Source organism: Natrix helvetica, assembly GCF_964273705.1.
Source record: "Natrix helvetica genome assembly, chromosome: W".
In the NCBI taxonomy this organism is placed as follows: Eukaryota; Metazoa; Chordata; class Lepidosauria; order Squamata; family Natricidae; genus Natrix; species Natrix helvetica.
In genome coordinates, this window is record NC_138555.1 from 14,342,901 (window position 1) to 14,360,449 (window position 17,549).

Genomic DNA, 17,549 nt, shown 5'->3' on the forward strand with positions numbered 1-17,549 from the left:
TTATTTATTTATTTATTTTATTAGACTTATAAGCCGCTCCCTCTCCTCGAAGGGACTCGGGGCCTTTGTGGACTATTATGCTAAGTTATATGTACAGGACAATATACAGAATAAGTCAATAGATGATTTTTTGGAAGGAAAAAGGGTTACCAAAATACCCGAGCTTCAAAAGGCAAATTTGGAACGTTTGATAACTGCTGATGAGATTATTTTAGCTATAAACCAACTTAAACTAGCCAAGGCTCCAGGGACTGATGGCTTGACTGCAATGTATTATAAAACTTTACAATTGGAAATGATTGAATATCTTACAGAACTATTTTGCAATATACAGCAAGGAGGTAAAATACCTTTCTCATGGAAAGCGGCTTTTATATCATTGATACCCAAAGACAAAGATGGCCCTAAGAAACCAGAGGATTACAGACCGATATCTCTTCTGAACACAGATTATAAAATATTTGCTAAAGTACTAGCCAACAGATTAATGCCAGTTATCCAAGAGGTTATTCATTATGACCAAGCAGGATTTATTGAAGGTAGACATATGAAGGAGAATGTAAGGCAAATCATAGACTTAATTGACTATCTTGATAAGAATAAGCAGATCTCTGCAGTGCTGGTTTTCTTGGATGCGGAGAAGGCCTTTGATCGAGTGAATTGGAATTTTCTAACCAAGACTTTGGAAAAGATGGACATGGGACCATGATTTCGACAGGCGATTGGAGCAATTTACCAGCAACAAAATGCAGAACTTATTATTAATGGAAATTTGTCTACAACCTTCGAGATACAAAAAGGTACAAGACAAGGTTGCCCATTATCTCCATTGTTATTTATTTTAACCTTGGAAGTCTTGCTGAATACAATTCAGGACTCAAACTCCTTAAATGGCTTAGCTATTAGACAAAAGGAATACAGAACTAGAGCATTTGCCGATGATCTGGTTGTTACCCTTTCACATTCTTTGAATTCAATAATTCAGATGAAAAATATCATAGCAGAATTTGGCATGGTGTCTGGATTTAGACTAAATCAAAATAAAACGAAAATGATGGTTAAAAACATGACAGAGACTCAAAGAAAGAGACTTGTAAGTTTGGCAGGTTTCGAAATAGTTTCCAAGGTCAAATATTTAAGAATACAAATTGCAGAATCAAATACAAAACTTTTTCCAAATAATTATGAAGTGTTGTGGCAAAAGATACAGAAAGATCTTCAAGTATGGAAAAAGTTACAACTATCTTTGCTTGGAAGGATTGCAGCAATTAAAATGAACATTCTACCTAGATTCATTTTTTAATTCCAGATGATACCGGTGCTTAAATCAGATAAAATCTTGTTAGAATGGCAAGCAACACTAAATAAATTTGTTTGGAAGGAGAAAAAACCGAGAGTAAAGATGAAGATTATGCAAGATACTCGTGGAAGAGGTGGCCTCAGACTCCCAAACCTTCGATTGTATTATGAAGCTGCGGTATTGACGTATGTAGCAGACTGGTTTGGGAAAACAAAAGCGGAACTGTTGAATATAGAAGGTCATGACCTTGTTCTGGGATGGCATGCATATCTTTTTTATGAAGATAGGGTGGATAAAGTGTTTATTAATCATGTTCTCCGAAGTGCCTTGATGAGAATATGGAAGAAGCACCGGCCTAACTGGGATTATAAAATACCGCTTTGGTTGGATCTTGCAGACACCATGTGGATTACGAATACTAAGTCACTCGGGGGGTGTTTATATAAAGACGTGCTTATTGCTGACGGGGGCGAATGGAAGTTAAAAACTTTGGAACAACTGTTGGAAGAAGGAATTACTTTAAATTGGCTACATTATATACAGTTACAGAAGAGATGGAAAGAAGATCGCAGGGTTGGTTTTATGGATAAAGAAGTGGAACTGATCAAGCAGTTAAAAGAGACTGGCCCAAAACAGGTTAAAAGAATATATAATGTATTGTTAGAAAGAGACTCAGAAAGTGAACTGGTCAAGGATTGCATGATCAAATGGGCTCAGAATTTTGATGAATTGGTTATGTTGGATACGTGGGAAAAAATATGGGTTCAGAATGTTAAATTTACACAGTCACAGAATTTAAGGGAGAATTTTTATAAAATGTTTTACAGATGGTATTTAGATCCTAAGAAATTATCATGTATGTACCCAAATGTTCAACCAAAATGCTGGAGATGCGGGTGTTTAGATGCTACTTTTTTCATGTATGGTGGACTTGCAATAAGGCTAAAGCTTTTTGGATAAAAATATGGTGGGTTATGCAAAATGTATTTAAGAAAAGAATACAATTTACTCCGCAAATGTTTTTATTGGGTATAATTAAGGATTTTACTAAAGGGGAAACAAAATTGGTTTTGTATATGGTTACAGCAGCTAGGTTGTTGATTGCTCAACACTGGAAAAAAGATTCTTTACCGACAATCGATCAATGGATTCAGAAAGTGGCGGGGTTTGAGGAAATGGCAAAAATTTCAGCTTTCTTAAAAGGTCAGAAGCAGGAGAATTATACACAGGAGTGGGTAAAATGGATTGATTATATACAGAATAAATATCAGACTAGAAAGTATTATGTAGCCTTTAGGTAAGAATGTTTAGATTGACAGATGAACAGAGTAAATAACATATGGGATGTTTGGAATTACTGGAGTGGTGCATAGCGGAAGTCAGGTGGGTGGGTTTGATTGAAAGGTGGGGGAGGGTTAGGGTGGAGGGTGGGGAAATATATATGCATAATTAATTTAGAAGATGGGGTTAATGGGATATTGTTACTTTAAGAGAAATTTATGTTATGATTTATATATGTTCAATTAATTTAGAAGATGGGGTTAATGGGCTATTGTCACTATAAGAGAAATTTAAATTATGATTGTTGGGAGATGAGGGGGTACAATATTTGAATGAGAAACTTATCTTAAGACGGGGGGAGGGAAGAGGGTATAGAATTTGTATGTGATCTATATTATATGTCGGGGGGGTAAAAAGGGGGGGGATTTGTTTGTATAAAACTTTTTCAATAAAAACAAAACAAAAAAACAAAACAAAAATAATAATAATGAACAACCACCCGGAACCAGTCTTGTAACCGGGGTGGTAGACCTCGGTAAACACACGCTTGTCGGATGGTCCGGTCCAGTCCCATCCTAAACTGATGGATCAATAGATGCTCCGGCCATGACTGCAGCCTTCCTGCGACTCTGCGAAACTCCCTGACGTACTCTCTTGCTGACCTGCCTCACTGTCTTAGAGACAGGAGCTCCCCCTATGCCTGTTTTGCCCCGGATCCATCCTCAAAGCGAGGCCTCAGCGCCATGTCCCATATTCACCAGTTCCCTTGCATGGTCGCTGTGAAGATCAGCCACCCAGTCAGTAGCCTCACCAGTCAGCATTGCTGTCACTGCTACAACCATCGCCCACTGCAATGGATAAAATCGTCCATAGAGATCCATGTGACTTATAATCTGGCTGAGGAATAGAGCCACGTGGTCAGGGCTCCCGTCAAAGGTGGCCTGTAGTGGTGGGGGACCCCATGCACTTGCTGAGGCCATACACTCAGCAACCATATAGGCCCCTGGTCAGCCAGGTGTGACGCCGTGCCTGCGGCATGACTATCCGCCTTTTGAGACCCTGGATGTTGCCGTTGTCCCTGCTGTCCTATCTCACCTGCAACAGGAGCCCTGTGCAAGGCCTTTTCTGGTTCTCATATAAAGTCAACCAGTGAGGATCCTTGTTCCCAAGGGGCCTGTCATTCCATCCCATGAGGCCAGCTGGGAGCCTGATCTAAACACAGTTGCAAGCTGGATAGATGAAAGTGGGTCTCCTGGCATGGTCCCGTCCCCCCTGCTTGCCACGTTGCTGCAGGCAACAGTCTCCACGGCCAATGTGTCAGTATCAGTCCAATGTGGTTTTCTTTTGCAGGCATAAAAGATGATATCAGAGAAGTTAATTGTTCTCACTGTCAGGACGTTTCTCCTTAGTTTTAGGTTGCTTCTCTCTTTGTTCAGTTTCCATCTATTGCTTCTTGTTTTGCCTTCTGCTTCTTTGGAAAATATATTTCCCTCCTTTCTTTGTGGCAGCCACTCAAAAGACTGTTTTGTGACCTGCCTATCACACTCTTGGGCAAAGCATGTGAGCCATTTCCTCCTTTCAGTGGTCCAGGAAAGTACACCTATAGTATGCAGATAATAAAGTTAAAAAAGGTGAACATTTTTACAGAACTGTAGATACGTTGAGGCCGGGCATGACAAGGAGTGGCTGGGAGGGGAGGGGCCGGGTGGGGTGCCCCTCGATGTGAGTGATGTTGAGTTGGCCATGCTCACCCAGTCACATGACCCCCCACCACCAAGCCATGCCCACCAAACCACGCCCACAGAACCGGCAGGGAAAATTTTTGAATTTCACCACTGCAGGTATTTAATATGCAATAGCATCTTTTAATGTTACTGTGCAGCCTCCATAATGAACAGGTGCTGGGGGTGGAGAAATGTAGGGTTAGGAATTGTGAAATTGGTCCTGTTTCCAAAGTCTGGAGAAATTTTGCTCTTTGAAATTACATCATAGGAGCAGCGGGTTGTTTAGGCAAACAGGCCTCTCCGTCTCATACATTGCTCATGTTAGGCTAAGGTGTCAAATGCTGATTGGATCCACTATAGTATGTGTCAAGTGCACCATGGAAGGAAGCTCCTGTCAGTGCTGATGTGATGATTCAGTTGAAAGGTATTGGTGAAAGAATGCTGTGTGGTCTACATACCGAAGCTGAATGTTTTAGGACGATGGACAGGGCTGATTTTAACAAGCTCAGAGAGAACTTGGGAAAGATTCCTTGGATGAAAATTCTTAAGGGGAAAACAACTCAAGAAGCTTGGGAAACTCTGAAAAATATGATCATGAAAGCCTAGACCAGCACAATACAACTGAAAAAGAAAAACAAGAAATTCAAGAAGAAACCAGCATGGCTGCACAAAGATCTCTCTGACAAATTGAAAGACAAAAAGGACAAGTATAAAAAATGGAAAGGACACATAACTAGGGCAGAATATCAGCAGATAGCCAGAATCTGCAAAGACGAAGTCAGGAAAGCAAAGGCTAAGAATGAACAAAGACTTGCAAGAAAAGTCAAAGATAATAAAAAAAAGTTTCTTCCAACATATAAATAACAAGAAAAAAAAAATCAACGAAACAGTTGGTCCACTAAAGAGAGAAGATGGCAAAGAAGTAACAGGCAGCAGAGAGAAAGCAAAGCTGTTTAACTCATTCTTTGCATCGGTCTTCACGCAAAAAGAAACATTAGTCCAACCTACCAAAAACATAACTGTAACAGACAGACTAGAAATAAAAGTTAAAATAAGCCCCAAAATGGTAAGAGAACACCTGTCTGATCTTGATGAATATAAAACATCAGGACCTGATGGATTACATCCCAGAGTTCTAAAGGAGCTGGCAGATGTCATCTCAGAACCACTGTACCACATCTTCCAAAATTCCTGGAGCAACGGAGAACTACCAGAGGACTGGAAAAGAGCTGATGTGGTTCCCATCTTCAAAAAAAGGGGGAAAAAACAGACCCAGGAAACTACAGACCAATCAGCCTAACTTCAATACCCGGGAAGATACTGGAAAAGATAATAAAAAAACAGATCTGCCAACACCTAGAAACGAGTAAAGTAATAACTAGAAGTCAGCATGAGTTTGTTAAAAACAGATCATGCCAAACCAATCTTATTTCATTCTTCAACATAGTGACTAAATAAGTAGACCAGTGAAATACTGTGGACATAATATACTTAGATTTCAGCAAGGCATTCGACAAAGTAGACCACAACCTATTTCTTGGCAAGCTAGAAAAAAGTGGGATAGATAGCATCACCATCAGATGGGTTCATAATTGGCTGACAAACCATACTCAATGAGTAGTCCTTAATGGTACTACATCTACATGGAGGGAAGTAAGCAGTGGGGTACCACAAGGTTCTGTCCTAGGCCCAGTACTCTTCAATATCTTCATAAATGACTTAGATGAGTGAATAGAAGGGGAACTTACCAAATTTGCAGGTGATACTAAACTGGCAGGAATAGCCAACATCTTAGATGATAGGCGCAAGATCCAGATGGATCTCGACAGACTTGAACACTGGGCCCTATCTAACAGAATGACATTCAATGTAGAGAAAAGTAAAGTCTTACACTTAGGCAAGAAAAACCAAACATACACATATAGACTGGATGAAACCAGGCTTAATAGCAGTAACTGTGAGAGGGATCTTGGAGTCTTAGTGGACAACCAATTAAATATGAGCCAACAATGTGCGGCAGCAGCCAAAAAAGCCAATGCAATCCTAAATTGCATTAACAGAGGGATACAATCAAGATCAAAGGAGGTACTAATACCACTCTATAAAGCCTTAGTAAGACCACACCTACAGTACTGCATCCAGTTTTGGTCACCACACTATAAAACAGATGTTGAGACTCTAGAAAGAGTGCAGAGAAGAGCAACAAAGATGATTAGGTGACTGGAGGCTAAAACATATGATGAACGGTTGCAGGAACTGGGCATAGCTAGTCTAGTGAAGAGAAGGACCAGGGGAGACATGATAGCAGTGTTCCAATATTTGAGGGGCTGCCACAGAGAGGAGGGGGTCAACCTATTTTTCAAAGCACCTGAAGGCCAGACAAGGAATAATGGATGGAAACTGACCAAGGAGAGATTCACCCTGGAAATAAGGAAAAAAACTCTGACAGTGAGAACAATCAACTAACAGAACAGCTTGTCTTCAGAAGTTGTGGGAGCTTCATCACTGGAAGCTTTCAAGAAGAGACTGGACTGCCATCTGTCAAAAATGATGTAGGGTCTGCTGGGCGGGGGGTTGGACTAGATGACCTACAAGGTCCCTTCCAACTCTGTTAATCTGTATCTGATATGTGCTTCTGTGTTCCCTGTCCAGGTAGAGGAAATCCGTGGCTGCATTGAAAAGCTCTCAGAGGATGTGGAGCTGGTGAAGAAACAGCACAGTGCCATTTTGGCTGCCCCCAATCCAGATGAGAGTGAGTTAAAACCTCTTTAGCGGCCCTTGCATATGTGTCCTCAGCCGCTCATACATACACACTGGAAATGCCAAGTGCTCTCTCACCAGATCGTGTGGGAGGTTGGAGGGATGGACTGCATGTGTAAGACCATCATTTCAACCATCTCTCCAAACTGCTGGAAAAGTGGCCGCAAAAGACAGTCAGTGGGGTTAGAGAGCTAGAACAGCTTCTGTTCGAGGAAAGACAGCAAAGTTTGGAACACAGGTGGTGATTAAGGTGAGACACAATGGAGGAGTATCACATCATGCAAAATATGAGGAGTGGGGAAGCATTTTCTCCTCTTCTCACAAGGCTAGCAATGGTGTCACTCACAGAAGCTTCAGGCTGGAAATTTAGAATCAGTTAAAGGGCAGACCTTTGTATAGTAACATTTACAAGTAGTCCTCAGTTATGGATTCTTGGTGCTCTCTGAGCTTGCTTGTTTTCTTGCAGACGTTTCATAACCCAAACTAGGTAACATCACCAGTGCTAGTCTTCATTATGTTACCTAGTTAGGGTAATGAAACAACTGCAAAAAAACAAGCAAGCTCAGAGAGCACCAAGGATCCCTCATTTCAACCCTGAGTTAAAAATATTCTCCTTTATTAGTCCTTAGTTAACAATCAGCAACTGTTCATAATTAGAATAGTGCTTATGACCGGTCCTCAAAGTTCTGGCTGTCCTAGCACACCAGCAGTCACATGATCATGAGCTGCATGCTTGGCACCCAGCTCACACTTATGACGGTTACAGAGTCCACATGACCAATATTTGTGACCTTCCCTGCCGGCTTCCCACAAGCAAAGCAGTGAGGAAGCCAGCAGGAAGATTGCAAGTCCCTTTGGTAAATCTCCCCCACCAGGTAGAAGTCACCCCAAGCCTCGCCCTTGTGCTTTGTTCCACAGCTTGGAAGCAGTAACTTATCTTCCTGTCAGTCTCCTTGTGAGTTGCCTGGAACTTGTGCCTTCCTGCCAACTTTCTCATTGACTTTGGTTGTTGGAATTTGGCAGGAAGCTGCTAGGAGGTCCTCATTTAACAACCTGCAAACCTTACTTAACAAACAGTGAGGACTGTCAGGATTGCTATTACATAGTGATGCAGTCACATTAATTTGGACTTTATGAGTGCATCACTTAGCAGTGGAAATTCTGGTCCCAATTACCATCATTAGCCAAGGACTACCTATGCTTAAACTGGGGTTCTCTGCCTTTAGGTATAGTGATGAACACCAATTTAGGTGCTTTTAAAAGGAGAATATTTTAGAGGGTACTTGTCTTGATGGCTGCTTATTACCTCCAGCACCACAGGCAGCATATCTTAAACACCAAGTTTTGGGGAGTGTCAAGGAAAGAGGGGATACCTCTCTGTACCAGGTTTGTGAGTTGAATGTACCTGATTGACCACTGTGGGACACAAAATGCTGGATGAGATGTCTTCTTGACCTGACCCAGCATAGTTTTCTTTGGTTTTTAAGCTTCAGCATCCTTTTATTGTGATTCATCTTGCAGAAACCAAGCAGGAATTGGAGGACCTCACAGCTGACATCAAGAAGACAGCCAACAAGGTGCGCTCCAAGTTAAAAGGTAAGAGCTGAAGCCGCAGCTTTATGTCTTGTTTTCTTTTTGTTAGCATAAAATGTATCTCTATTGGGCTTTCAATGAAGTGCATGACTTAACAGTATCATGGTGATTCTTAAAATTTTAAAGTCAGCCACTTTTATTCCTATCTTGAATTATTGCAAAGAAAACTATACTGATCTGTTTAAAGTCACAAGGAGCTGAATTCATCCTTCTCGTACTCACCCACCTGTGCACCATAGGGCTTCCCTGTGGCACCTGCATACTTGCCCACCCTTCATAGCATCTGCCCACAGCACCATGTGCACTCCACATCACCTGCCTGTGGCGCCTGTGGCACCTGCAGCACCTGCAGCACCTGCAGCAGCCACTCACCCACCTGTGCCCCATAGCATCTGCCTGCAGCATCTACACACCTGCCCAGAGCACCTGCCCATGTCACCTGCATCCTCACCTATAGCTCTCTGCTAGCCTGTTTGTCTGAGACACCTACCTCTTCCCACGTCATGCTCCCAGGAAGTCCTTGGTTAATTACTTATGCAGTCCTGCGGTTATGACAGCAATTGGACTGTTGGGATTGCTTATGCTAAGTGAAGTGGGCATGTGATGTGTTTTACAACCGCTTCACTTAGCGATGGAAATTCCAGTCCCAATTGCCATTGTAACCAAAGTACTACGTGTACACATTTTACTTTCTCTCACACACATACTTGTCCAGTTAATTAGTTTGTTAGGTTAATATATTGCTTTTCCTCCAAGAGCTCAGGATAACATATGTCATACTCCCTCATCTGATTTTTATTCCCACAACAATTATGGAAGGTTGTTCTGAAATGTGATTACTGGCCCCAAGTCAGTTCAAAGCTTATTTGGATTTGAATGTGGATTTTTGTGGTCGAAGTCCAGCATCTTTCATCTAGGCCTTTGGCAAGGAAGAGTAAGACCCTGCACTTCATCATGCTTGGCATCTTTTAACTTTACATTTTATGTTTTAATGGTTTGGTTGTAATTTCTTTGATGGTTGAGAGAATCATTGAGAAAAGTTTAATAACAAAATTTAAGACAAATTTAATAGCAAGTTTAATAAATTATGTAATAAATTTTAATTAATTAATTATACTAATTGCTACAACATATTGAGTCTTGAGTTACAAACCTAAGATAGTTTGCAAAGCTTCAGTTATATTATCACAGCAAAGGATGATTGATCCTCAGTTAAGGAGAAGAAGAGGCAGAGGTGGAGTCAAGAGAGGACGCAGTCTAGAATCCTTATGTGTCCACAAACACTTCAAGTCCACCCCCCCCCCTTGAATTCCATTGATTCTTATCTAATGCTAATTTAGTGCTGACTGTTAGCTGATTAAATTCTTGTGTATAGGCTTGAGCAATAAATCTTCTTAACTGGAACTTAACTATGGTTCTGATTCTTTGTGCCTTTCTTGACCTAGAAACTTTCATGGCTCTGTTCATGAAGGGATCAGATAGGTGGAAACACACTAAATTGTAGAAGGATGCCCTAGTGTGCACAGTAAGGAAGATGACCTTGACAGATATATGCAGACTCTGTTACCTAAGCAAAGCAGACTAAAGTCTTTTTAGATTTAGAACATCCAGATAACATTAAGAAGTAACTCAGACAAGATACTCCTCTAATTCAATGAACTATAAAGAGGAGGTGCAATACAATCAGACTTGCAAGGTACTGTTATTCTAGCCAATCTCAATAAAAGTACTTTTAGACATCCTATAGAGATGATTTTATGGTGTACTGCTAGGTGGAAAAGACCTTGGGAGACAGGGGAACATGATGCTGCCTAGCACAGAGATCACCAACCGGTGGTCCGCGAGAAAGTTTTGGTGGTCTGCAGTGCACCCGGGTGGAAGAGCTGCTCCAGGATGACCAATGGGCCAGTCCTGTCACTAGAGCTGTGAAATATGGAACCGGCCAGGCAGCTTGTGGTGGAGCTGGAAATCTCCGCCGTAGATGGAGGTACGTGCAACTTGCAACTTTGCAGGTGGTGAACGTGCAAGGAGTAGTGCAGCCCTCGCTGGCTGGAATGAGGTAATGGTGCTGTTGGGGGGCACCCGAAGCAACGGGTGTCTGCAACCTGCAGTTCTTTTGTCCCACTGCTGTGGCTTCCTGTCAGCTGAACCCACCACTGGCTGGCCCTGGCCCTCACCCTCCCCTCCCAGTCACTCCTTGCCTGGTCTGAGAAGGGAAGGGTGGGGTATGGAGATTCACTCCATATTACAGAGTGGGAGTGAAGCTTCATCTCTTGCTGGGTCTCACAGGTGTTTCTTCCAGGCCTTGTTGGTGCTCCATGCACCTCAGTCACATGGGGAGACACACAACTTCCTCTCAGCCCCGAGACACTGGCCCAACCCAGTCGTTTTTCTTCGCTGATGCTGTTGGCACCACCATGGCCTGCCCACTTCTCTTGCAGCACAGTTACATTTAGTGTGCTTCACAGTGGGGGAAATGGTGTCCCCTCCTCCTCCTGGAGACAATTATGATGCGGAGCATCAGCTGCAGCCAGGTCAGGCCAGTGTCTCGGGGGGGGGGGGGGAGAGCAGGTCATGCGCCTCCCCAAATGACTGAGGTGCATCCAGCACCAACAAAGGCTGAAGAAGCACCCGCGAGACCCAGAGAGTGCCAGAGAATCAGAAAGAGAGAGAGAGACAGAAATAGAGAGAGAGATGAGAGAAAGAGATGAGAGAGAGAGAAAGACAGAGATACACAGAGAGATGAGAGAAAGAGAGAGATTGAGAGATAGAGATGAGAGAGAGAGAAAGAGATGAGAGAGACATATGAGAGAGACAGAGAGACAGACAAAGAGAGAGGGGGGGAGAGAGATGAGAGATGAGAGAGAGAGAAAGAAAGCGAAAGAGAGCGATAAGAGAGAAAGAGAAAGACGGAAGCTGAAAGCGTTGCAGCGAGACTGGCTGGGAAAAAGCAGGCTCTGCCGAGCATCGTGGAAATCCAGCTGGACAAACCACTGTCAGGAGGTCTTTGGACTGAAACCTGCCCTGGAGGGACAGGGGAGAAGAAGGGATGTCTCGGATGACGTAGAGGAACTGACAGTTCTTCCGGAGGTCAGAGAAAAGCCTTTCAAACTGGCAGCAGGGGCGGCGGCCATAACTGAATGACCGCTACAAAGCTTGGACATCTGCACTAACTTATTGTGCTGGAGCTGTGTTGGAACGGAGTGTTGAAACCAGGTGAGTGATTGACCAACTCACAGAAAAAAAGAAAAAGCTGATCTTTATCTTAAAAAGGGTCCTGGAGAGGAATTAGTATCTAACTGGCTTTCGGGGAATGTTACTGAAAAAAGGTAACGCACCAAAACCTCAGAGGATTTTGTCTTCTGCAGTTTGGAAGTGAAGAAAAATTAACAACCAAAAGGAAGACCCCAGGGGGAAGTCTCTTTTCTCCTTATCTTATTCTATTCTTTGTGGATTAAAAGCGCTTTTGACGACTATTGACAGCTAGCTGTGGGATTGTATTGCGGTTTGAAGAGAGCCATTTACCAGCAAGCAGAAAATACTACACCGGCTAGTGAAGAAAATAATAATAACAGTAAGAGTGCAGCTGTGACTTTGGCTACAGGAAAACATACTTTGAAACCATGAGAATTGTTAAGGAGTATCTGTTATTGTAACATTGTTTGGTGGCAGCTGTTTATAGCTGTGGAAGAGAAAAAAACCTTCAATTTGGATGAGACTGGGTTAATGCTAAAACTGAACAATGGAATTTGGAAGACCCTAAACTTGTAATTAAATGTGGCATAACCCAAAAATTTAAAAATCTGTAAAAATAGTTAAACTTGTAAAATGGCGATTTGGATGCATGAAGAATTATTTGGGATGCTGAAAAGTGCACGTGAAACATTAATGGGTAAAAAAAGATAGAAAATCAAAGGGAAAATACAGAGCAGGAAATAGGAGAAGAGGGGGTAAAAGAGGGCACAAATGAGGAGCAAGAAGATAAGGTGGAAGAAAGAACATTTGAAAATAAAATGCAGAAAAATGATTTCACTGGGATTTACAGTTACAAAGAAAAAGCAGACAAAGGGGGAGATCCCCCCCAAAAGAAACCACAATATAGTAAGGAAGGGAGGAGACTAGGGAAAACCCTGGGGAAAGGTACCAGAATAATAAAAATGAATACTCTGAAGAAAAGTTACCATAAAAACAGGAAAAAGAAAAAGGAAGAAGTTAGGAGAAAAGGGGAGAAGAAGAAAAATGATTAAAAGTGGAATTCGTGAGAGCCCAAGAGAAAATGAATAAAAGAGGAAGAAAGAGGGAAAGAGTAGTATTAGTAGATTAAAGGGAATAGTAGTATGATTGGTATTGTTATGCAACTAATTAAGAAATAAAGAAAGTATAATATATTGTTAATTGTAGAAAAAATTGAAAGAAATGCTCTCTATGTCAAAATGTAACTAGAGGATATATATTGTTTATAGTAAAATAGACCAATAGAGAAATATGAAATGATAATTTGGTGCAATTTTTGAAGGGGCAATTGAAGATACTGTTTATGCATTAAGAAAAAATGAGTATTGAAAAAATGGAAAATAATGGAAGAAAATAATTTGGCTGAAAGTGAAAACCAAGCTCTAATCTAAAATGGATTGTGTAAAGGAGAGGATGTAAAAGGGAAGATCCGGTCAACACTTTGTTTCTATAATATGTGTAAAGTTGTATTAAAAAATAAAAACTTTGAGAAAAGAAAGAGACAGAAAGAAAGAGAGAGAGAGAGAGATAAGAGAGAGAGAAAAGAGATACATTGAGAGAGAGAGAGAGAGAGAGAGAGAGAGATGAGAGAGAGAGAGAAAGAGATACAGAGAGAGATGAGATAAAGAGAGAGATTGAGAGAGATGAGAGTGCAAGAAAGAGAGAGATGAGAGAGAAAGATGAGACAGTTACAAAGAGAGATGAGAGAGAGAGATGAGAGAAAGAGAGATTGAGAGATGAGAGAGAGCGCAAGAAAGAGAGACGAGAGAGAAAGATGAGAGAGATGGGGGGAGAGATGAGTGAGAGCGATAGAGAGAGAGCCCAAAAAAGAGAGATATGAGAGAGAGAGAAAGATGAGAGAGTTACAAAGAGAGATGAGAGAAAGAGATGAGAGAGAGAGATGAGAGAGAGAGATGAGAGAGAGAGCAAAAGAGAGATACAGAGAGAGATAAGAGAAAGAGATGAGAGAGACACAGACAGACAAAGAGAGATGGGGACAGAGATGAGCAAAAAAGAGAAAGAGAGTGATAGAGAGAGACAGAAAGAAAGAGGGATGAGAGAGAGAGAGAAAAGAGATACAGAGAGAGAGATGAGAGAGACTTAACTTAACTTAACTTTATTGGATTTCTAGACCGCCCCTCTCTCAAAAGAGACTCGGGGTGGTGTACAGTCATATTAAAATAGTTGAACAGTAAATATACATGTTATAAGTATACAATAAATAAATTAAACATAGGACTGGAGGAGGTAGTAGAAGTTCCCTGTACAATTTAGTTAAGTTAGATTAAATTTTTTAAAAAAATTTAAAAATTTAAAAACATTAACCTTAAAAGCTATCCCAAATAAAATATCCGCCAGGAGGTAAGAGTAGAACTATAAGTGGGCCAGGCCGGCTAGTCGGAACAGGTGAGTCTTAAGTTTTTGTCAGAAGGAGCGGAAGTCGGTAGTAGTTCTAATATCGGGGGGGAGGTCATTCCAGAGGGTTGGGCCCATCACAGAGAAGGCTCTACTCCTAGGCGCCGCCCGTTGGCATTGCTTGGTGGACGGCACCCGGAGGAGTCCCTCCCTGTGTGAGCGAATTGGTCACAGGGATGTATGTGGTAGAATGCGATCCCGCAGGTAACTAGGCCCTGTGCCATGGAGCGCTTTGAAGATGGTGATCAACACCTTGAAACGCACCCGAAAAACCACAGGTAGCCAGTGCAGCTCGTGCAGGAAAGGTGTTATGTGGGAGTACCTAGTACTCCCCATGATGGCCTGCACGGCCGCATTCTGAACTAGCTGTAGTCTTCGGGTACATCTCAAGGGGAGCCCCATGTAGAGAGCATTGCAGTAGTCCAGACGAGACGTCACCAGCGCATGAGTGACTGTGCGTAAGGCATCCCGGTCCAATAGGGGGCGCAATTGGCGCACCAGGCGAACCTGGTGGAACGCCCCCCTTGCCATGGCTGCCACATGGTCATCCATCGACAGCCGGGCATCTAGGAGGACGCCCAAATTGCGCGCCCGTTCCACGGGGGGCAGTTGTTCGCCCCCTATGGCCAGTGATGGAATCAACTGGTTGAACCGAGGCGCCGGTAACCACAGCCACTCAGTCTTGGAGGGGTTAAGCTTGAGTCTGTTGTTCCCCATCCAGACCCGGACAGCTTCCAAACACCGGGACATCATTTCGACAGCCTCGTTGGGGTGGTTTGGGGTGGAAATGTACAGCTGAGTGTCATCAGCGTACAGATGGTATCCAACCCCAAAACCACGGATGATCTCACCCAGTGGCTTCACATATGTGTTGAACAGAAGGGGCGAGAGGACCGACCCCTGCGGCACCCCACAAGTGAGTGACCTCAGGGCCGACCTCTGCCCCCCTGCCAACACACATTGCGTCCGGTCGGAGAGGTAGGAGCTGAACCACCGCAAAACAGTGCCCCCAACTCCCATCCCCTCCAGCCGGCGCAATAGGATACCATGGTCGATGGTATCAAAAGCCGCTGATAGATCTAATAGGACCAGGATAGAGGAACAACCCCTATCCCTGGCCCTCCAGAGATCATCGACCAACGCGACCAAGGCTGTCTCCGTGCTGTGACCGGGTCGGAAACCGGACTGGCCCGGGTCTAGATAATCGGTTTCTTCCAGGTGTCGCAGAAACTGCTGTGCCACCACATTCTCTACAACCTTCGCTAAAAAGGGAAGGTTGGAGACAGGACGATAATTAGCTAGTTCCATCGGGTCCAGGGAAGGCCCCTTGAGTAAGGGCCTCACCACCGCCTCTTTCAAAGCGGCCGGTAGGGACCCCTCACCCAATGAGGCGTTCACTAGGCCCAGGAGCCAGCCTCGTGTCACCTCCCAGGATGCCAGTACCAGCCAGGAGGGGCACGGGTCCAATAAACATGTAGTGGGTCGCAGCCGTCCACGCAACCTGTCCAAATCCTCGGGGGCAACAGAATCAAACTCCTCCCAGAATGGTCTCTCAAGACTCGCTGCTGACGACTCCTCTGGTCCACTGAAGGGGGCCCATCCACTCCGGATCTGAGCGATTTTATCCTGCAGATATTCTCCAAACTCCTCTGCTCTGCCCTGTAAAGGCGCTTCCCGCGGCCTCTGTAATAAGAGGGAGCGGGTTACCCGAAACAGGGCAGCAGGGCGGTTATTGGCGGACGCAATAAGAGCGGCGCAATGTCTACGTTTGGCCGCTCTTAATGCCACAAGGTAAGTCCGTGAATAGGCTCTTACCTGTGTTCGATCAGATTCGGAGCGCGAGGACCTCCACCTGCTCTCTAGGCGTCTCCTATGGCGTTTCATCACCCTCAGGTCCTCGGTGAACCAAGGAGCCAGGGTGGTTCGTTGTCGTAGGAGAGGCCCCAGAGGTGCAACCCGGTCCAAGGCCCCGGCAGCCGCCCTATTCCAGGCGGTCACTAGGTCCTCCGACCGAGAGCGGGTCAGGTCTACAGGAAGTGGCCCAAGCTCCGTCTGGAATCTATCCGGTTCCATCAGGCGCCTGGGGCGGTACCAGCTTGGACAGTCTGGTTCCACCTCCCCGCGGTGGGGGGTAGCGCCAGAGAAGTCGAGCCGGAGAGATGAGTGATCTGACCATGACAGGGGGGTAATAACTACATCCCCTATTCCCAGATCACTCGTCCACTGTTCAGATACAAAAACAAGGTCCAGCGTGTGACCACCCTCGTGTGTGGGGCCCTGAATTAATTGGGTCAGGTCCATGGCTGTCATGGAAGCCATGAACTCCCGAGCCACCTCGGACGCTTCCCCCGTCGACGGCAGGTTGAAATCCCCCATAACCATAAGTTTGGGGGTCTCAACTGCCGTTTCTGAGATCAGCTCGAGGAGCTCGGGCAGGGCTGCTGATGCATAGCGAGGAGCCAAGTATACTATCAGCAGACCCCACTGCCTCCCTGGGCCCCATTTCACACCAAGGGACTCACACCCGGATATCTGAGGTACAGTGAACTCTCTTGGCTCCAGATCCTCCCGTATAACTACCGCCATCCCACCACCCTTACCCAGGGCCTGGGGCTGATGGAATGCACGGAAACCCGGTGGGCACATCTCCACGAGGGGTAAGCCACCCTCGTGGCCCAACCAGGTCTCCGTTATCCCTGCAAGGTCCCCCTCTGAGATCAACTCATTAATGAGGGGGGCCTTGTTGGTCACGGACCTTGCATTGCAAAGCATCAGCCTCAGGCCCTGGCTCTGTAGTTCCTGGCCACCTAGGCTGCGAGGGTTGGTACAGACGACCGGGCGTGTCCAACAGCCACGGTCTCCCAACTGACTACAAGATCTTTTTCTGCCCTTGCACCCACCCCTCCCTACGACAGTTGTAATAGGGCAACCCTCTGTTGAAGTGTCATTCTCCCTCCCCCCCCCACTACACTCACTTCCCTCCTGGACTCACCTGTTCGCCTGGCACTGGTCCCTCTCCTGGCCTGATTAACCCACCCCCCCACCCTGGAGCCCCCTAAAAAGGATAAAAAACAACCCCAAATAGAGATGAGAGAGTGAGATAAAGAGAGAGGGGGAGAGATGAGAGAGAGATACAGAGAGACAGACAAAGAGACGGGAGAGAGATGAGAGATGAGAGATGAGAGACAGTGATAGAGACAGGAAGAAAGAGAGAGATGAGAGAGAGAAAGAGAAATACAAAG

General features: G+C 44.4%; 1 protein-coding gene across 1 annotated transcript in view; it reads left to right on the plus strand.

Moving 5' to 3' along the window:
* Nucleotides 1-17,549, plus strand: part of LOC309400487 (syntaxin-1B-like) — a gene marked incomplete at its 3' end in the record, with an annotated part of 213,432 nt that overhangs the window by 153,925 nt on the left and 41,958 nt on the right. The window contains exons 3-4 of the mRNA XM_081969010.1: nucleotides 6,958-7,057; nucleotides 8,587-8,661. Of these exons, the coding sequence (XP_081825136.1) occupies nucleotides 6,958-7,057; nucleotides 8,587-8,661 (175 nt within the window). The remainder of the gene's footprint in view (nucleotides 1-6,957; nucleotides 7,058-8,586; nucleotides 8,662-17,549) is intronic.